Source organism: Danio rerio, chromosome 14 (assembly GCF_052040795.2).
Source record: "Danio rerio strain M-AB ecotype USA chromosome 14, GRCz13ab, whole genome shotgun sequence".
In the NCBI taxonomy this organism is placed as follows: domain Eukaryota; kingdom Metazoa; phylum Chordata; class Actinopteri; order Cypriniformes; family Danionidae; genus Danio; species Danio rerio.
In genome coordinates this window covers 33,835,338-33,857,868 of record NC_141034.1, presented here as the reverse complement: position 1 = coordinate 33,857,868, position 22,531 = coordinate 33,835,338, and the positions used below count along the sequence as shown (strand labels likewise).

Below are 22,531 nucleotides of genomic sequence, written 5' to 3'. Positions count from 1 at the left end.
ATTCGCTGAATTCACGAATGTGAATATTCATAGAACAGAGCCACAAGGTGCTTATCTCGTTTAAAGTGGATAATGATATATATTAAATTGTATAACATTAATAGATTGGCGGCTTTTCATTATTTTTCCTTTTGCTGGACCGCAAGGACTCAATTATCTGTAATTCTATACAGACTCGAACAGATAAATCCAGATATGCAAAATCATTCCCTTTAATATTTACTAGTCTCTCATTAGACCTCATTTATGAAACCACAGTTGAATGAATGCCTGTGTAAATCATCTGTAATTGTATAATTTGATACAACAATGTAAGAGACTGATAATACATACCACACCATTTCTCCTCCTAATATGGTTTTTAATTCTCAGAATTAATTATTATAGTCTCTCATGCTTTTTAAGGCTGCGTTTGTTTTAATCAAAACTAGGGTAAAAACAGTAATACTTTAAACTGTTGTTACAATTTATAAAACAACAATTTTAATATATTTGGTGATTTTTCAAAGATATTTAGTTTTTAATGATCAGAAATCATCTTCACATGCAATTTTTTTTAGGAAAATATTGAGAAGACTTATGCTGCATTCTGGCTTTGATTAATTAAAATTTCAGCAGGATTTATTTGAAACACACTTTGTTTATTTTTTTTAAAGACATTGGAAAGCTGTCGAGCAATTTAAAGTGGTAGTTCACACAAAAATTAAACTTTACTCACTATTTTCTCACCCTTTGCAAAAACTGTGAGTTTATTTATTCTATTGAAACAAAGAACAATATGGTGAAGAATTTTACAAACCTGTAACCACTGACTTCAAATACCATGAAAGTCAGTGCTTAATTTGATCCTGTTCAGGAAAATGTCAGACATTCATGTTTTGCGTTCTGGAATTTATTTTAATGGATTTAACGGCATTAACTTGTGAGTGATGAATACCTACGTGGGTAGTCATCATGCGCAAGTTAAGGCAAAAGACACATTTAACTATTGGCCCTCAACAATATTTACAGCAAATTGGCTATTTTGTGTTTACAATCACTCTCATTGGTTGGTTATGGTTTTATGTGCAATGAGCAGCAAAAATAAATAATGGCATAGTGGCCTACCTAAATAATATTAGTATTTTCAAAATGGCAAAGAGACAATCAAGCACATTTTCATTTTTTTAAAACCACGAATAAATCTGATAATGCCTGACCAAAATAGATCTCAAGAAGGTGAAACTGTGTAAGTGGATCAGGGTAGCAGTAGACTGAAGCAAAACGATCTTAAGTCAGACAGAAAAGATTACAGAAGAGGTAACTGTGGGCTCTTCTTGAAGATTAGACTGAGTGATTTTTTTTTCCCACTTGCCACATAACAGTGAAGTGAACTGAATAGTGATTGTTCATACAATTTATGTTTGTAGCTACATGTTTTTATTAACCATGACTGACCTTTAACCTCTTAAACATTTTTTACATGCATTTTTTCCTCTTTGCTATTTTTGCTTATTGGAACCTAATTAGAATAAAACCTAAGTATCATCTATTGATACAGTATGATGTACTTTTAGAGAAAATTATTTCCATATATGTGGACCTGTGGTCCTAATTTACATAAGACACAAACAAAACTGACTGTTTTTTTAATGCATACATAGCATATAATTTTCTTTAACTTGCTTTGACTATCACAGTGTAAAAACTCAAATTTTCTCCATTTTAAACAGTAAAAAACAGTGTTTGGGACACTTCATATTCTGCAAAAAAGTTGCAGGATGACACTGTATGTCTGTGACAAAATATGAAACATTCAACATATTTTAAATAGCCACTTAAGAGCTAAAATGTACTGTCCACGTAGGAGGTTAACATTTTAGGCACAAAATAATAAAAGAAAGTTGCTGAAAAAGAAAGTGATGATTTTTTTTTGCGCTAACACCGTTTAATGACGTCATGTTTTGGGAAAACTGAAATTGTTTGGTGGACGACAGTCAAGGTAACATTTACTTCTGATTTTGTTCCAGGGATTATTCATTTACAAATTAAGCACTGATGGAAGTCAATTGTTACAGGTTGTTGGCTTTCTTTAAAATATCTTTCTTTTTGTTCAACGGATGAAAAAAACTCTAGCAGGTTTCTATCAAGTGAAGGGAGAGTAAATCATCACAGAAATTATTTTTTCCCTTTAAGTGAATCTGTATGCACTAAAGTCTGTTATAAAACACATTTAAAATAAAATAAAAATGGTTGCAAGCTTGCAATCACTCCTTGTTGTGTATCAAAATGCATTTCATCCTCTCTTTTCACATTAAAGTGGCACGGTTTGGTAAAGAAAGCTGAGTGTTTGTGGAAGCAAATGTATTTTTAGAGTTTAACCATCAACTGACCCAGAACAGCAGTGCTAAAGGAGACAGATTCCTTCTCCTTGCCGTCATTGTAGAAAGCCAGATGCCATGTGCCGGGATCCAGATACTGCACAAACACAGCCTCGTTCAAAACTACCGTCTGAATACTGCGTCTCTCGCGGGGCGACTCCACCACGCTCCATTTCTCCTTCCCATCCAAACGCTCCATATAGTCGTACTGCAGAGAAGAAAACGCACAAGGAGAGGGGACGTTTTTAGTTTCCGTGATCTCAAGTGGTTTGACAGCATTCATACATATCAAACGGTGAAACACTTTGAAGTTGAGCACTAGGAATGATTTTATCTAACACCTGCTGACTTCTAAAATGTATCTGCAATGAATGATTGATCCGCCGTTGCGATGAAAGTTGTTTTTTTTTACTCTGAAAGGACTTCACAGAGTGGTCTGTCTGTAAATAGAAAGCTTGTGCGCACCTGTGCATGGGACGGCGGCAGCCCTTTGCGAATGTAAACCCCAAACAGTGCATCCTTGCCCAAGGAGATGTTGAACTTGAGGAACTGAGGCTGGTTAAGGTGCATGAGGGATCTCCAGAACACCCCAGGCGGCACCTCCTGGGTCACGCGCCTGCCCACCTCCAGGCTGCCAGTATCTATGCTGCTGTTTCGAGCGGCCCACGGTCCTGATAAAGAGAGGAAAGGGACAAAACAAAAAATCAATCTCTCACCTCAACTGTGTAGCAACTGCCCCTTGTTTATGGATTCCGAAGCAGTTGCCTTGAAAGCAGAAAACAATGCGAAAACAGCCCAAATGCACTTTCTCTCCGGGAGAGACTTATCTGATGGAAGTTGAAAAACACAAATGCTGTTTCCTGAAGTCTTTTTTTTTGTTTTTTGTCCGTAACCTCACAGCATTCACTCAGCGCAAAGAAAGCTGAATGTGTATAATAGTAAACAGAGGACAGCCTGAGAGACGGAATAGGGGCTTCTTTGTTGAATATCTGACATTTTCTTTTCAAAATGCTCCTTTCAGAAAACATGATGAATAGCTTATATGGATGAAAAAGTTCAACTTTTTTATTTTATTTTCTGGTGAACCATCCATTAAATGCACGCAAGGTCCCTGCAGTTTTGACTGACTGGTTATGAGGTTCGGTTTTCAGAAGAAACGCACTCTAAACATTTTTTTTTTTTGTCAACAGGAAACAGCATTTATAAAGCATTTTTCTTTCACAATGCTATATATTTCAGGTGAAATAGTATATCCAATAGATTTTTTTTCAGTATTTTATAAGACAGTGGTAAGGGAAAGTCTGGAGTGCTCAACCACCATACAAGGTGCATGGACAAAATGAAAATATTGTAAAAAAAAATAGGGAACTCCAGCAACACTTGTAATAAAAGGAGAAATTTTAAATGAAATAAATTAATTTGAACACTATATGCACTATACTATAAGTTTATTTGTCTATATATAAATATATTTGTTTGTGCTTTCATTTTGTATAGATCAATGTTGTATTATTTGAGAAATATGTTGTCTCCCTTTCTAAATGCTGAAACAATGATGATTGATGAGTTGAACTTGTGTTCAAAATATTATTTTAGTATTGTTTAGTCATTTATCTTAGTATTGTGTGTGATAAACATTGTTGATTTGTTCTATCAAAACAGTAAAAACAGCAAACGCTATAAATTATTATTATAATGTAATAGAGTACAGTGTTGTCACAATACAGCAAAAAAAAAAAAATGTATTCCATGTCAAAGCTGAATTTTCTTGTCTTCATTGACACATAATCCTTCAGATGCTAATATAATATGACATTTCTTGATGCTTAAGTAAATTTGAAGTGTGTGTTTTTCTCTTAATTATTGTGAGAATGTAAAAAAAGCTATAGTGTAAGGGCCAAAAAGTATATGCTTTATACAAAAAACTACTTATTTAAAATGAGCTTAAACAGCACCGTTCTTGTTTTAGGGTCAAATTAATTGCTTTAGGTTCAGTCCACTTAATTTTGTAAAAAAATATTAAGTTAACAATCAATTTGTGTTGGGACAACATGAAGGAATTGTGTGGAACCCAGCATTTTTACAGTGTTTACACTGAAGAATTGTGTTGTTTCAACTCATTTTAAATAGGTACTTTGAACAAGCAGCCAAAGTCATTTTGTGCGTATAAAAATCCTTATGTCTATAATAAAACATGGAAAATATTTGGTGAAATTTCCATTACTGCAGTGTTTCCCAACCCTGTTTCTGTAGGCACATCAACAGTACACATTTTCAACCTATTCCTAATCAAACACACCTGGATCAACTCATCAGAACATTAGAAGAGACTCCAAAACCTTAAGTTATTGGGTCAGATAAGGGAGACATTTGACATATGTACTGTTGGTGTCTCTCCAGGAACAGGGTTGGGAAACACTGAACAACTGTACATAAACATTCATGCAGCGTCAGTGAGTTCTTAGGTTATGTTCTCAGTCTGCTCAGGGCACTTTAAGAATCTTCTTTCTTTCACTTAACTATAGAACACCTGATGATTTTCTCTTATCCCCTGCAGTTCTACACTTCCTCTTCTCTCTCTGTGTCTTCTGTTAGTGGACTTTTAAACGAACGGAAAGATCTCTTCTACAGTGAGAGTTTGTGTGTTCTTCACCCTCAGGCTTTGGCTCATACCACATGTCAACACCACTATCCTGTTTACCAACATAATCACACAAGCTGTTATCCACTTTTCATTTAATGGAAAATCCATGGTTGCCTCCTCTCTTTTTCTCTCTCTGTCTTTCTCTCTCTCTATCTATCGTTTTATTCTCTCTATCTCTTGCTCGTAGCTGCCGGCAATGGCCGAGTGTAAATGGAGGTTGCGTGCAACAGATTCCCTCTGTCCCTATAGTTGTGATGTTCCCTTACACACACACACACACACACGGAAAACAGCTCCCCTGTAATCAGGTCAGATCTACACTGGAGACTGCAGCCCTGACAGAGAAAACCTGTGAAAAATGGTGAGGAAATAAAGAACAATGAAAACACAATCAGGACGGAGCAGCCGCAACAGGAGATGAAATAGCCCCCCTCATTAATACAGAACAGCACGGACAGAGGAGAAATGGAACTAAAGAAGGGAAAAAAAAATAGAGAGCAAGAGAGGAGGGCCGGACGAGAATTTCCTTGGGGAAGAAACGATCTGTCTGTGACCACGGCTGAAGCAATAGTCCAGTTTTATTTCACAACAGAACACAATAGATCTGTTCCAAAACACAGTGAATCACCTCACTGACTACAGTACACAGGCATAAGTAAACTCCTGACTGGAACAGAACCCCATAATTGGATTTTTTGTTTGTTTTGGAATGAACTACACTGGCAGCATCAAAATAAAAACAAAAACTAATTAAATGATAAATATATATGGCCATATAAATAGACATTTGTTTTTAAGTATTCTATTATAATATCCAGGGTTTTATAAAATATAAATTGAATAAACACTTACAGTGCAGCCTGGGACTGATTCTCTATTTGTGAAAAAAATTGCTAAGAAGTGCAGGGTTTCTATTTTCTAAAACACAAAATAATACGTAAGGCAATTATGTCCAATGGAGTTTTTATACTGCTATTATACTTATAATGCTTTTTGTAAGTGAGTGTTGGGTAAATTACGGACAAACCCAACCACTGGGTTAAAAAATGTAATTTATATTGAATTTAAGAAAATATTCCCAATAATATAAACCCAATCATGCATGTGTTTGTCCACATTGACTGAATATTGGGCCAATTTATATATTTTTTAATCAACAGCTTGGTGCTACTAAGATTATTATAATTATTTTTCTTATAAACAATAACATAGAAACTATTTAAAACACTCTAAACATGTAATATTGTTTAAAATAATTTGGGTAAATAATGGACAATTCCAATTATTAGCATATCATTTTAAATGTAATTGTTTTTAAGTCAACAGCTGGCTTTGTATATATTTTAAACAATTTTGTGTAGAAATAAATATTTAAATGAATGTTCCTAAAAACGTGTACTTTAAATAAACAGTTAATTGAATATATCATGTATTCAACAAAAATATTAAGTTTTATAATGGTTTTAAATTTTGACAATAATTTTAGTACCCACTGCTGGGATAAATATGAACAAACCAAACCATTGGGTTAAAGTTGAAAGTAATTTATTTTGGAGAAAAAAAAAAAAAAAAAAAAAAAAAAAAAAAAATATATATATATATATATATATATATATATATATATATATATATATATATATATATATATATATATATATATATATATATATATATATATATATATATATATATTACCAATAATATAAAACTCAAGCAGGTAACTCTAAAACCTGGAGAAATGTCTATAATGTAATAAAAAAGAAAACAGCGTTTTTATAATATTGAACTATGGCACAACAATTCAGTTTTACTCTTATTACTGTTGCAGACACTTATCAACAAATGGTTACTCTGGCTATTTGTATATACGCTGTAAAAATACCTTTTAATTTGTGAATTTGGCTTTTTCATTTATTTACGGTTGTGAATTGCATTATGGAAGCTTGATCTCTGCTCAGTCGACTTTTATTGTTGAGAATTCAACTCAAGAGTTTAACAAATTGACTTTTATTGACATTTTAGTGGTTTAAAATAACATAATACATAATAAATAATATATAAAGAAAATTAATAATATACATTAACAATAATATACAACACCAACCTATACAACACCAACACCAATCTCTTTAAACTATTAAAATGTTAATAAACATATATAAATATATAACAAATATATATATATATATATATATATATATATATATATATATATATATATATATATATATATATATATATATATATATTTTTTTTTTTTTTTACTTTTCAAGGTTAAAAGTTGTTGGAAGAAAAATAATTCAATACAAAAGCATAAATTAATGGGGAAAAATAAAAATATGAATCACAAAATATACAAAACTGCTAATTTATGGAAATTTTTTACAGTGCATGTCAGAGGTACTGAGGTAGTGCAGTAAAATTCTATAATAACAAAACAAAAAAAAACTGAAAACAAAAGAAAAAGCTAGAATTATTACATAAACGTGATTTAAACAGAGCACAATGAGAACTGAAATAATTAAAATACAATAGAGTACAAAAAAACAAAACAAAAAAACAACCAAAAAAAAACAAAACAGCACCATTCAGAGGCAGGTCTCGAATCGCAGCGAGCACGCAGATAAAGGACATCTGAATCTGACTGTCTAAGCACAGCATCAAGTACCGTAACAGGATCCAGCCGAGTGCAGAGAGGCCAATCATAAGCTAATGTAGCCAGCAGGCAGAAGCACACACAAATCATTTCACAGATCAGACCAGAGCATCAAATCATCCCGCACAAGCCCAGATAAGAGCATCTCAACACAATATGCCAGACAATAAGGTAGGATAACAGCTATACACAAAGATGCAGCAGAGGATGACAGAAAAAAGACAACAACCACCAGCAGACACTGCATGACAAAATAATACGACCCTACTGTTAACAAAGCAACCAGCAACAGCCTCATTGCAGCACTGTCTGCGTATGATTAATGAAATCTCACTGTTATGTGGAAAACATTGTGTTTGCATGTGTGAGAAAGAGAGCGATGAGGAGAGAGCGAGGGAGAGAAGTCATATTTGTATGGATGGAATTGACACCGACATGCTGAGGGGTTGAGATGAAGCACTTGAGGTGAAGAGCTGTTTCAAAATGCACAAACCTGTGCTTACAATCTCACTCTATTAACCACACTCACACAAAAACAGCAAACTACAGTGTTATGCTACATAATCTACAGTATTTAATCACAGAGTTAGATATGTTTACATAGTATCGAAGGGAAAATGAGAATCATTCTCTATTCCCTGCATGATGAAGTAATCTGTGGTCGTCACAGCATAATGAACCACTAACTTATCCAGCATATCTTTTACGCAACAGATTCCAGCTGCAACCCATCACCTAGAAACATCCATACATACTCATTCACACACATAAACTATGGACAGTTTAGCCAATCAAATTCACCTACACCACATGTCTTTAGACTTGTGGGGGAAATCAGAGTATCCGGAGGAAATCAACGCAAACCCGGGGAGAACATGCAAACTCCACACTGAAACGCCAACTGACCCAGCCGAGGCACGAACCAGCGACCTTCTTGCTGTGAGGTGAACCTGCTACTGCACCACTGTGCAACCCTGGAGAGACCTGACTTTATGATTTCACAGCATGATGCTAGTAAGTTAGCAAGCTAACACGAGTGTATTTTGAACAAATATTTTATTTTATTTTTATTTTAACAACTAATTTTTGATGTGTTTTCATTCCAATTTTTTTATTTTAACAATTTATGTTTTTTTTATTTTATTTTAACAACTTCTCTTTTTTTGGGGTGTTTTTTATTTATTTATTTTTTATTTCATTTTAGCTTTTTGGTGTGATTTTATTTTATTTTATTTTATTTATTTTATTGCATTTTATCTTTTTAGTGTGATTTTATTTTATTTTATTTTAACAAATGTTCTTTTTTATTTTTTTATATTTTTTTACTAAATAATCTGTAAAATTAAAACAAAATAAAAATACAATATATATATATATATATATATATATATATATATATATATATATATATATATATATATATATATATATATATATATATATAGTCTCATTTTCACCTTCTCTGCAATCTTAACTCTTTAGTGCGAATTAAGTATATTAGAAGGTAACCATCATGGATTTAGTGTTTAGAGTGAATTAAGTGTATTAGAAGGTAACCTAATTAAGTAGCCTACCTTTGGGAGCATGTTACGATGATTTATAACACTGCCTTTATATTGCTGCTCCCTAGATTTTGTAACTTGCACTTGTGAGACTTGAAGAGCTCACTCTATTACCCACATACTCACACAAAACACAGCAAGCGATTACACCACATAATCTACTGTACTACAGTATATATGAAATCACAGAGTTAGGTATGCTTGCATAGTGCTGAGGAGTGAGAAAGGAAAATGACACGGCCTGCATATGTATTAAAATTCCAATGAGTTTCCAATATACTGTATAGCCAGTTTTCTTTAAAGACAGCATCCAAACCTTCTAAGCTCACTAAAAAAATGATGTAGGCAGCAACTCTGTAAAATGTGCTTTACATGGGGAAATCTAATTTAATTGATTTCAATAGAGCAATATGTTAGCAATCTAACAGCCCAGGCTCAATGGAATTACACGCCTCAGCCAACATTTTTGTAAAATGTAAAATCTGTTGCTCCAGGTACATTTTGTTGTACATTTAAGATGACAAATCCACTAGAGGGAGATGCCTACATTTTTTGCAAATCTGAAATGTGTCTATTGTTACATTTTTTAGATTACTAAACACAACCTATAGTGTTTTCAAAGGTAATATAAGAGAAAAATGCACTGCAACCACAAGAAATTCCGATGAGTTTCCAAAATATAGCCAGTTTTTTTTTTTTTTTCAAGACAGTATCCAAACCTTCTAAGGTCACCAATTCCCATGATACGATGTATAATAAAAAGAACAGTCCAGGCTCAATGGAATTTCATGCCTCAGCCAAAAATTTTGTGAAATGCAAAATCTGTTAATACAGGTACATTTGAGATCGTACAAATGAGATAATATGAATTCATACGAGTTAGCCCCTAAATCAAGAGATTGTGCTGGTTTTTGCAGTTAAAAAAAAAAAAAAAAGTATTCTGAAGTATGTATTTCCAATGAGCCAAAAAGAAATGCAAAAGAATGACACTGAAGGTGCTTCAGATAAAATATCTAGTTTCTAATTACATACAGTGTTTTGAGTGATACTTCTCAGCATTAAATGAATATTTAATTTCTCTCACCTTGTTCGCCATTTTTCAATATTATGTGTCACTGAGCTTCTTTCATTACATTCTGGAATCACCTTGTTTGCGAACATTTCAAGTGTTTATTTAATTAGCCTACATATAAGAGACTTTGTTTTAGAACTTTAAATGCAAAACTCTAAGAAATGAAGGTGCAAACGCTGTCAGTCAGATGGATACGGATGCACATTTGTATCTAAAAGTACATCAAAAGTACAAACGTGCACCTTTCCAAAAGGACACTGACCAGCGACAGCTTTATTTCTGAGAATATAGGTTTTGTAACATGTCTGTATATGTGTTTAAAGATGACTAGGCACTCTCTGCAGGGTTGCTGTCCTGTCCTTCATACAGAGGTGATGTGTTTTCTTGAGTGTGAGCATCTGAGACAGGGACAGACAGAGAGATCTGGGGAAAAAACATGGGTGTACGTGTTGTGTAAGTCTGTAAGCGTATGAGTGTGTCTGCTTGGGGTGATAATCAGCTTTAATTGAAAGTTTGATTGCTGGGAAAATCAGAGTTATCAGTAGGTTATGAGGAGATGCTAATTATCAGGGATTATGCAGGCTTTAATAATTAGAGAAGTATAGAATACTAATCTACATACTAAAATGTGTGCAGTTTGCTGTATACGTGTACTACGAATGATATGCAAAAAAGTTATATATGTTATACCTGGATGGTCTAATACAGTGTTTCTCAATCATGTTTCTGGAGGACCACCAACACTGCATGTTTTGAATGTCTCCTTTGTCTGTGACATTCATAATGGTTTTTCAGTCTCTGCAGTCATCATGAGCTGATGATCAGAATCAGCTGTGTTTGGTTAAGGAGACATGGACAATGAGCAGAGCTGGTGGTCCTCCAGGATTGTGGTTGAGAAACACTGGTCTAATACATCTGGAAGCATTTGCACAGAACGAAATATTGCACAAAACAGCTTGTTCTGCTCTTCCCAAAATATTTTGGTCTACTTTAAAGGGATTAACAAACAAAAAAAATAATAATAATAATAAATAAATAAATAAATAAATAAATAAATAAATAATAAATAAATAAATAAATAAAATCACCCAAAAAAATTTGTATTTACTTTACACTCATTTCTATTGTGCTTTTTTATCTTCTTCTGTTGAACAAAACATAAGGCATTTTGAATATTGTTGTTAACCGATTGCCATTGGATTCCACAGTAGAAAAATAAAATTAATAAATAACATGCAAGTCAAAGGCTACCAGTTTCCAACATCAAACTTGAAAATATTTACTATTAATTTGTGTTCAACAGAAACACATTTGGAACAAGTACAAGTGAGAAAACAATTACAGAAGATTCATTCATTCATTAATTTATTTTATTTTCGCCTTAGTCCCTTTATTCATCAGGGGTCGCCACAGCGGAAAGAACCATCAACTCATGCAGCATATGTTTTACGCAGCAGATGCCGCTCCAGCTGCAGCCCAACACTGGGAAACACGCTCTTGCATTCACACTCATACACTACAGCCAATTTAGCTCATTCAATTCACCTGTACCGCATGTCTTTGGACTGAGGTACATGCGAACGAGGGGAGAACATGCAAACTCCTCACAGAAATGCAAACTGGCCCAGCTGGGGCTCAACCAGCGACCTTCTTGCTGTGATGCAATCGTGCCACCCACTGTGCCACCATGATGCCTACTGAATATTCTACTAGTATCTAGATGCAGCCTTTATGATGCAAGCTGAGATTGCATCTCCCAGAGTAAGAGACTCTTAGTGAGGCGAACCCATTAAAAAGCAAAGCAGGCAGCTCAGACTGAACTACACCATGTCTGCAGACAGACCCCTCTCCAATATTGAGCTCTGGTTAAACTATACATTCAGTGCTTTTGTCTTACTTATATTTGGATTTTTCACAAAATTGGATGTGAACAGCAAAACTGTTCCCATGTCTAAAATTAGAAATGTGAAATGATAATGAGAGCATACAACTACTGAGGTCTTTTCACACGTACAAACAGATAGATAGGCTGTGACCTTTAAAACCCAGAGTGATCATAACCTGGGAAAACAATAGCAATCTATACAAACATCAATATAATGATGTTCCATACTGTATATTACGGATTTAGGGCCTTTTTTTCTTTGTAAATGCTCTCATACTGCTCATTTTTAGACTTTACTGACTACAAAAGTAAGAGCAAATGTTACCATTCCACATTTTTGCTCTCTGTGAATGCAGATCACTGCATGCAGTGTTTCTATAGCTGTGAATATAAAGATCTTGATTGGCTGTCGTTTGTAAAGCATACAGCCATGCCATTATAACAACACATCGTTTCACACTGTACAAATTTCCTATGCAAAAGCAGGATTCATCCACTAACTCGACTTTGTTTAAAGTGTGCAACGTTCCTTATACCTAAGGTTAGAAGCAGGGTTTAGAATGACAATAACAAGGAGTTAAGTGCAGTGTGAAAAGCAATTTTGACATGTTTCTTGTTGCGTAACACATACAGTTTCACAGACTATTTTTGAAAATGTAATCACCCTCCCAGCACCGCTGGCCCACAATGCCTTGCTCCTCTACCTAATCACATGGTTACTTGGTTTCTTACGACTTGTCACACGGCTACAGAAATGAAGCTCAGAGAATAATGTCTCTTGTCGATCGTGGAAGCAGGCAGGAAAGTGTGTGTGGGCATAAATGTGCTGTCATGATGGGACCTCGGAGTGCGACAGAGAAGCAAATTACTAAACACAAATCAAAATGACTACAAGCTGGAAACAAATTGATATACAGGGCAGTGGAGGTTTCAGCCCAACTGATTTCTTTTTGTATCTAGTTTATAGGGTTTTTTCCCCCTCCTCGTTGTGCTATTCTGTCACAATCTTGGCATTCTTCTTATGGTAAAAAGCGTGCAGGACTGCAGGCTGTGCTGCTCACCTCTGCCTCCAGAGGGCGATGTTGCTACGTCACTGTTGCTGGGCAGCCCGGCTCCCAAGCCGTTGTTCAGCATGGGACCAACCACAGGTTTCAGCTGCCAGTTCAGCCCCAACAGATTCATGGCTGAGAGAGAAAGAGAGCAATAGAGAGAGACAGAGAAAGAAAAAGGAAAGAAAGAATGTAAACGGTGCAAGTATATGGGAAAAGAAAGATAGCCAGGAAAAGAAAAGCTTGAGGATTTTGAACTGCCGCTTCACAAAGAGTGCACAAAATGATTTAAAACGAAACAAAATACTAAATCTAAAATGTATTGTATTGATCTTTTAAACCTAGTACAGACAGAGAAAGGCTGTAAGATGAAGTGGTTTATTTTGTGGCTGAAAAAAACAAGCAGACAGCCTAGTCATTTTTATTGATTGCATGACTGATTGATGTTGACTGACTGTGGAGCCATCTGTCGCTCACAGGACACTTGCATTTGATCCTCAGTCTGATGTATGTCAGAGCAGCGTGTGTGGATATAAAACTAGATTGGGGATTGCGCACATGCAATACACACCGTTTCAGAAACCGCACTCTATAATGTGTTCTAACTCTATTTAATCTGAATTTGAACAGCCATCATTCACACAGCTCTGGATGTGTTACCATGCATATTCATTAAATATCTGAAATAAGAGTGCAGTACTTCCAGGTTTGACAGAATTTTCTTGCTGTTTCTACTTGCTGTAATTATTCTGTACAGTAAACTATATTTTTACTTACTACGGAGTTGTCATTTTATTTTAGCCTGAGTTTACACATGAGGTTCAGGCCCAGTTTACACTAATACATTTAAGTTTTAAAAGGCATAAGTTTTGCTATGGTTCCGCCTTCCATCCACACTACCCCGAAGTGTTCAAGCCCTGAAAATGGAGTGTTTTAAATGCGCTGAAGAGGCCGCTTCCATTTTAAAAAAAATGCTGCTCTGTGTCAGTGTGGATGGGAAAAAAACGGAGACATCTGAAAACAGAGGTATGGCTGCAGACATTCAACTATCTGGTCTAGCAACTAGATTGGGACTTTTTCTCAGTATTAAGTGGACAAAGTTCAGTCTTGCATCCTTGCCTTGTAAGTTCAGACTTCACAAGTTTGATATGAAAAACAAACTCCCGAGGACACGTCGGGTACAAAGTCATTTACATCCTTCTATCTTAACAATAACATGAAAACATGATATAAGGAACTGCCTATTTTCACTTTAATATTAACAACGTAACAGACACCAACATATTTATTTGACCGTAATCTTCACCATATGTATATTTATAACAAAACGGAGCCTATAACATAACTGCCTCCTTTCATTTTCATTGAATAATATGAAACCTATAACATACCCTGTCCCTTTTGGTGAATATCAGTTTTAATAATCAATATTGGCCATTATAAAATTATAACATGCAACAAGTTATACAATATAGAAAATAAAGGCAAGCAATCAGTCAATATGCAGATTCAGTTTATGTGGTTACATAAATTAATATATTAACTTATCTTTGTGCCCAGCCAAGACATGTTACCTGAGAACAAGTAATAGTTTCAAAAGACCAAAGAGTCGTGAGATAGAGAGAAGATGAATTAAATATCATGCTTAACAACTAGTGAGAAGACATCCAGCGGAAGATCCTTAATTAACTGTCCAATGTGTGCTGCTCTCACCTGGGGAGGTGTGCTTAAAGCACCTACTGACTGGAGCTAAGACCTCTGCATACACTGCAGTGCATGCCAGAGAGTGTGTGTGGTCACATGGTGTGCAATTTCAGTGGTATAGTGTAGAGATCTGTTCAGAAACGCTAGGTGAAAAGCCAGTGTGGATGTGGATGTGGATCATTTTCATTCAAAAAAGTATTACTGTAAATGGGGCCTCAGTTTTCTTAGTTCTTTTGGTCTATAGAAAAAAGGATGAATGCTTAGCATTGGTGCAGTTCTGTTCTATTTATAGATGTTTTATGTATCAGAACTTATTGCCCAAGACAACAATGATGAGTAGAAAAAAACAAGTGTTAACACGTTGTTATTTATCAGATGAGAACTCGTAAAGAGCATATAAATGTGTATAGAAACCAAAACAATTCCTTTGTATTACGCATAATTGAAGCTACAGGACTCATGGTCACATCTTTTGATATCATGTCCTGTTTTTGATTTGTTTAGAAGGCTTTAGTCTGTGTCAAAACACATTTTGCTTTTCAGTCTACCAGTTTTCACAATTATTCATATGAACTTCACGAACAGAGCAATCACACCAGAGTGGATTTAATTGGAAGCAAACCATCTAGTGTGAACACACCCTTAAAGGAATAGTCATTATAATAATGACTCATAACAAATACAAAGAAAATAAATAAACCTACATTGTGTAATGTAATACGCACATCATTCTTCAGAAAGTAATAAACACAGCCTTCTTCAGAAAGTGCCACAAAATTATGTTCTCTGAGTAGATTACAGGAACTGGGTGACAGATCTAATTGGCACTTTAACAAAATCACTTTAACTGTGTGTATGTGTGTGTGTTTATTTCAGTCATTCAATCACAGACGCCCTTAGGAAACGACGTAGACGTGTTTCTAAAGGCAGACAGACAGAAAGCAAAGCAGGCAGCGACACCCACGTCTGTAAGCATTACTTGCACCTCAACAGGTTGAAGAAAAAGTTAACAAATGCACAGGCAGAAAACCAGCAGAATCCTGACAGAATTGAGAGCTTTCATGTGGAGCTGGCATGATTCAGCGACAATCTGAGTGACAGCTGAAAGAAAGCAGATCTTTCTCCGTCTTTCCTCTTTGTGTTGCGAAGCTGTTGTTTCTTTTTCGTGCCTGTGGAGCTTATTTTGGTCTGTTCGCTCCGAGGCCTGTGTGCGGTTTGTCAGCTGAATCTCTTCCCGACCCGTGTCCTTTCTAGTTCTGCCAAGAAAACTTTTATCGCAGGCAGAAGAGAGAAGAGCACTTAGTCTGCTGAACTCCAGAGGTGCCGCAGGAAATGCGGGAGAGAAGAAGTCCTTTGTAGCATACGGTCTCGGGCTGATTGCAGGATCTTGCGCTTTATCTTTCCAGTCTGTGTCTGCGTCGTCTGATTTTCACAATGACGGTAAAGATGGGCTGAACTGTTAGTCATCAGAGACAGCAGGAATCACTACCTCAAGTCACAGGAGGAGGTTCATGTGAATGTGTTGTTGTGACACTACCATGTATGACCACAATTTTGCATTGTTTTACTGCTTCATTTGTTTTGCACTAGCTTGCTTACCCATTATGCAGATATGCATACCTGTCAACCCTCCCGTTTTTCCCAGGATTCTACCGTATTTTACAGTTCTATCCCGCTATCATCACGTAAAGTTATTAAAGTGAATCAAAAGTCTGAGTTTTGGGTGCATGTTTGAACCATAGATTTGAACAGACATATACACATAATTATTTTTAATAACATCTAAAGATGTCGATCTTGGTAGTTTTTTTTTTTCAAACACAACTAATTTTGTTCTTAATGAGCAGAAATAGTTGTAAAAGCAATCAAATTTCTGATAATACAATAAAACAGCTCTAGATAAACATATTCAATAATTTGGGTAAGATCTAAATTTTTGCATAGCTGTTCATATTGTAATTATAAATGTGGCCAATCTCAGATTTGCAGTGTGACCAGATCATGGACCTAAACTGACCCACATGCACAAAAGTACAATTATGGACTGCACAAAATGTCTAATTATGCACACAATGTGTACTGTACTGTGAAGTAAGCTGATTATGTATTGTCAGATTATGATTATTGCCCTTTTCACAGACAACCGCGGTGTGTTTCATGAACTGTGAAAGGTTGTTCTGCTACTACTAATGGGTATTCCGTTGGGCTGAGGGCGATTAATCGAAAAATATTCTAAATCGACATTCAGAACCTATAATCGGTCTAATTTTCCCTACAGTGTATGGAGTCACGTGACCCCGCTCCATAGAGAGCACGCGTATGGTCCGGCGCAGCTTTCATGCAGGCGCATTCCCATGCACCTCTCAAAAATGTACCTACACAGTGTAATGACACAGTGCAAGCTCTGTGATTGATCGATTTGGTAGTGTTGACACACGTGGGCTGTATAGAGAGCCTTTGTTGGAGCGAGTTTTTACAAGTCTTTACCTAATGATTAAAGTTGTTGCACACCTACCAGTTCCCACCTATAAATGAGCGAGTTTTAACTTCTTGTACGATAAATCACTCGATGAAAATGTATAAATCAGCCTTAAAAGTAAATCTGATCTCTGGTCAGGTAGGACGATGGACCCCTTCTTGAGCCTTATTTTGCACTAAATTTAGGATGACTGTAAGCTGCGCCATTACATTAAAACTATTTACATTAAAATATTTGTTCACAGAAGATGCAAGAAATGCAATGTTTAAAATATTGTTTACAGGCTATACAAAAGTAATTTTATTTAGAATTGATACTGCTTATTTTTATACTACAATGAAAATAATTAATTTTGTATCTAAAAGTGCAATTTATGCATTTTCACTTATTTATAAGAGTTATTTTAGGCAATCTGTGTTTTTATTTTCAGTTGTTCAATGTTGTTCAATAAATAATCATAGATAGTAGAAAGGGTGTGTTTCTTCAATTATTTTAAAATCAAGCAATATACCCTTCATTTAAAAATCTCTGACTTATATTATATATATTCGTTCACTAATCATAATCATAATAATCATAATCGTAATCGAGTTAAAATGTTCAATTAATCGAGATTTTGATTTTAAACCAAATTGCCCAGCCCTAGAATTTTGCTATTTGAAACATAAAATAAGTCACTGGTGTTAGAAAGATTTATGACAGCCGCGGCAAGCGTCTTTTTGACCACCAGTGTAGTGAACTCATCAAAGGTTAATGATTAAAGCCGCAGATTGACCTGTGAAGGCGGAGTTGGTTGATCTCAGAGTTATTTCATTTTTCTTTATTATAAACAACAGACACATGCAGAATGGGGGTTTGGGTGCTTTTTTAAAAACATTTTTTTCAAAATGAACAACCAACTTTTCTGTGGAAAAGTATTTGCTCTGTGTGCCATTCTACTATACTGCTGAGGAGTAGATGATGTTTGTCACTCTAAGATTATGTAAAAGTCACAAAAAATCCTACAAAACTGTTCACAATGCGGTCACATCGCAAAAGATCACATCTGATTTAATGCTACATATAAAAGTGGCACAAATCTGAATAAAAAAAGAACAGATTCAATGTAGTTTGGGCTGTTCACTCTGTCAAGATAAAAACATTCACATCTGGGCAAAAAAAAAAAAAAATCAGATTCAGGCCACATTTGCCTTCAGTGTGAACCTAGCCTTAGAGTCCACATTTCAAATGATTCAATAGTGGGTGTGGGTTTTTTTCTATTGCGAGCTGATTGGATGTAGTAAAGTAAACATTTCATTCAAAAAGATCTGGAAAAACGTTTATTGGGACAAATATTTCAACCTAAGACACCTCTTCATTCTTTCTGTCTATCTTTCTCTTGACTCACCATTTGTCTCATTCTTGTTCTATGCTTTTCTGCCTGTCTCACCATATTCTTCTATCTTATTTATCTCCTGTTGTCTACATCTCCCACACCCTCACCCTACTGTAGTTTGGCAGGACTTTTGAAACCTCTTGTTTGCTGGTTGACACTTTCACTCTTTATCCGTCACTGGTTTAGTCTGTCTTACTCCTTTTGCCTGTCTCATTCTCTCAGTTTGTCTTGATCTTTCTGCCCATCCTTTCTTCTGACCTCTCCATCTTGCCCTTTGCTCCCTCATTATCTTTCTGACTGTAAAACTTTCCTTTGCCAGTCTCTCAGTATTTGTTTCTCCACTTGTCTCACTCTCAACCTCAGCATCTGAACTGAATTCATGTCTCACTCTGTCCACGTAAACATTTCCATTCATTGCCTCATGGCAGGACTTCACAAACCTCTGCTGTCTCTTTTACTCTTTATCTGTGTCACACTCATTTAGTCTGTCTCACTGTCTTTATATGTCTCATTCTCTCTGCCTGTATCAATCTTTCTGCCTATCTCACTATCTCTTATTCTTTGTCCCTAACTTCCTTTGTCTTGTTGTCTTGAGTCACTTTGTTCCTCAGTATACGTATATACAATCTTTATTATTATGACAATCTCCCTGTCTCACTCTTTTCATAACCCTCTCTGTATCCAGTCTACCATTCGCATTCTATCAAGGCACCACAGAAACCTCTCAGATTATTTCTGTCTGCCTTGTTTCGCTCATCATTCTCTCTGTGTAATTTCGAACTCGTTCTGTTTATCTAACAGTAAAACTCTCTTCTTCCTTTGCTGGCTGACTCCCTCATTATCTCAAACTTATCTCTCATCATCTCACTCCATTCAAAACCATTCCATATCATGCCAAGTGTAGCTATGCTATTGCACATTGTCGAACTGGACAAATATTTACATTACTCAAAATGTAAATGATTCCAATTTAATTAGGTCTAGCCATCACTCTTTACCATCACTGCAAAAAAAAAAAAACTGCAAATACGGTTTATTCTGGCATAATTCGCTCGATTATAAAAGCTGGTTTATACTTCTACATCGAGCAATCGCTGTGACCCACGATACATGCCTTGCTATTTGTGTTGCTCTGCAAAAACACTTCCAAAACGTTAGCTGGTAGCAGGTTTTTATGTTCCTGTGAACATAAATAGTGAAATTGTGGGTGTTTGTTTTTTTCTGAATGCTACCTTAATGTACAAGTAGCTCAAACTTGCTCATTCTGAGGTGGGAACCCATGTACATGCAACAACTTTAATCATAAAGTGAACACAAAACAAAAGTTTCCAACTGGAGCTCCTTCACGGGACTTTACCCTGGTAAATGTAATGGGTATCCCATCAGCAGCACACCCGTTTAAACCTTGCCCTCAATAAAAGAGGCCATCCATCATTTTAATCAACATTGGATTTATTCTCTTTGAGATAAAACAAAAATATTCAATAGAAGAAATATTCCAGAATTTACATTCAGTTGTCTTTCTAATAGTCATTCCACTTTCTGTGTAAATACGTGTAAACATTTTGTTAAAATCAAAAATGAGCAACATACCAAAACAAAAAACAAAAATACTCAATACAGGAAATAGTCTAGGATTTACATTCATCTCTCTCTAAAAGGGAAAAATACAACAACAACAACAACAACAACAACAACAACAACAACAACAACAACAACAACAACAACAACAACAACAAACACTCTCGTTGGGATCTTGCATACAACATTAAAATGCATTAGCAATGTGTCATTTTAGTTAGCAAAACACAAATCATCTCAACCGCCACCAAAATCCACATTAAGAATACAAAACATGTACTATAGTATTATTCACATAACATACTTATCCATTTCAATGACTGAAATTAGATAAAATCGCTTAAATTACCTTTTTTAATCTGTTTACAAGAGTGCAACGAGACGCACTTACCTAATGGTCATAAGGCTTTCTGTGAAACTACAGTAAGCGAAAAGGGACAAAATACCAAAATTCCTGCAATATATCAACCACAAGGGGGCGTTTTAGCACCATTTTATATATAAAGTCTAATTTCATGGAATTCAATTTGATGAATTTAAATATATTATCTTTTCAACTCGTTCCAACGGGTTTGTACGGCTCTCATTCCTGCCCTCACTTGGTCAGTGATACCAAACCGACCAATCACAGAGCTTGTGCTACGCATCGTCGCGACATGTACAGTAGTTACTTTTTTTAAAAGGTGCGTGTCAGCGTCAGCCAAAGCGAGGGGTCTGCGACTGCACGAAGGCTACGCTGGACCATACCTGTGTGCTCGACGCAGAAATATAAATCAGCCTTAAGTAAACAACAGTTTAAAGAAAAAAAGTATTTCTTCGTTCATTTATTGTCTTTTAAGTCCCTTTATTAATCTGGGGTCGCCACAGCGGAATAAACCGCCAACTTATCCAGCACATGTTTTACTCAGTGGATGCCCTTCCAGCTGCAACCCATCACTGAGAAACATCCATACACACTCATTCACACATACACTACGAACAATTTAGCTTGACCCAATTCACCTATACCACATGTTTTTGTACTTGTGGGGGAAGTAAAAAAAACTGGAGAAAAACCATGCGAACACAGGAAGAACTTCCAAACTCCACACAGAAATGCCAACTGACCCAGCCGAGGCTCAAACCAGCAACCTTCTTGCTGTGAGGCAAATGTGGTACCCACTGTGCCACCGCCTCGCCGATAAATTCAAAATGATGAATTTAAATATATTATCTTTTCAACTCCAACAGGTTCGTGCAGCTCTCATCACTGCCCACTCTCATCCGTGATATCAAGCCAACTAATCATAGAGCTTGTGCTACGCATCATCATGACGTGTAGGTACATTTTTTGAGAGGTTCGCATCAGCATCAACCACGGCAAGGGGTCTGTAACTGCGCGATTAAATTAGCATAAATTTGTATAAATTAGCCTTAAGTAAACAACAATGAAGTTTAGGGGAAACAGTTTTAGAGAAAAAAAGTTTTAAAGACTAAAAATAATAATAATTCTGCAGCTAGGCTACTTCTGGGTGGCGCCAGTCGCCACTGTATACACCCATAGCTACTCCACTAGTATGTAGTTCACACTGTCTCACTTAACAGATTTCTCCCTGCCAGTCTCTCTCAAAACCACACTGTCTCTATACCCCTCTCACTGAATGAAACTCTCTTTTTCCACTTTTAAATACAGCTGTGCACTTTTTTACTAGAGTGATCTCCTGCTCAGGTTTAGTATGCATCTGTATTAGTTGGCGAATCAATGCCAGAGTTTCCATTGGTAGCTTTTGTATCACATCATTACTCTCGCTGTCACCGGAAACTACCAACTCTATTTAAAAATGATTGATATCTGGTTTGGTGCAGTTTGCTGTCATTCTGCCCCCTCTCTCTCTCTCTGCATCTTGTGGTTTTGATCCAGCAGGAGAAGATTTACAGGACGGTACTGTCTGTGTGTGTTAGTGACTCCACCCCTCTCCTCACCTTTCCTCTGCTTGCCTATCACACCTAAATCTCATCCCAGAAAATCAATTTTCTCTCCTGTCAAATTCCATCTTCCCCCTCCGCCTGGTCCCCCTCTCTTTCTTTCTCTCTATACCTCTTCCTTTCTCTCTCAGTCTGTTTCTCAGTTAAAGGAAAGCGCTGACACTCTAAGTGTGTCTCTGCTCTCTCTGTCAGCTCTTTT

The 22,531-nt window shown here is 35.9% G+C and overlaps 1 protein-coding gene across 15 annotated transcripts in view; it reads right to left on the bottom strand.

Annotated features, from left to right (window-relative positions):
- Nucleotides 1–22,531, bottom strand: part of tenm2a (teneurin transmembrane protein 2a) — a 1,216,147-nt gene that overhangs the window by 64,563 nt on the left and 1,129,053 nt on the right. For 8 of the 15 annotated variants that reach the window (XM_087281568.2, XM_087281553.1, XM_087281554.1 and 5 more), the window contains 3 exons: nucleotides 13,241–13,363; nucleotides 2,826–3,031; nucleotides 2,373–2,568 (listed from right to left, as the gene is read on the bottom strand). In XM_087281568.2, the coding sequence (XP_087137694.1) occupies nucleotides 2,373–2,568; nucleotides 2,826–3,031; nucleotides 13,241–13,363 (525 nt within the window). The remainder of the gene's footprint in view (nucleotides 1–2,372; nucleotides 2,569–2,825; nucleotides 3,032–13,240; nucleotides 13,364–22,531) is intronic. The other 7 variants (XM_087281560.1, XM_087281559.1, XM_087281556.1 and 4 more) reach the window with 1 other exon arrangement.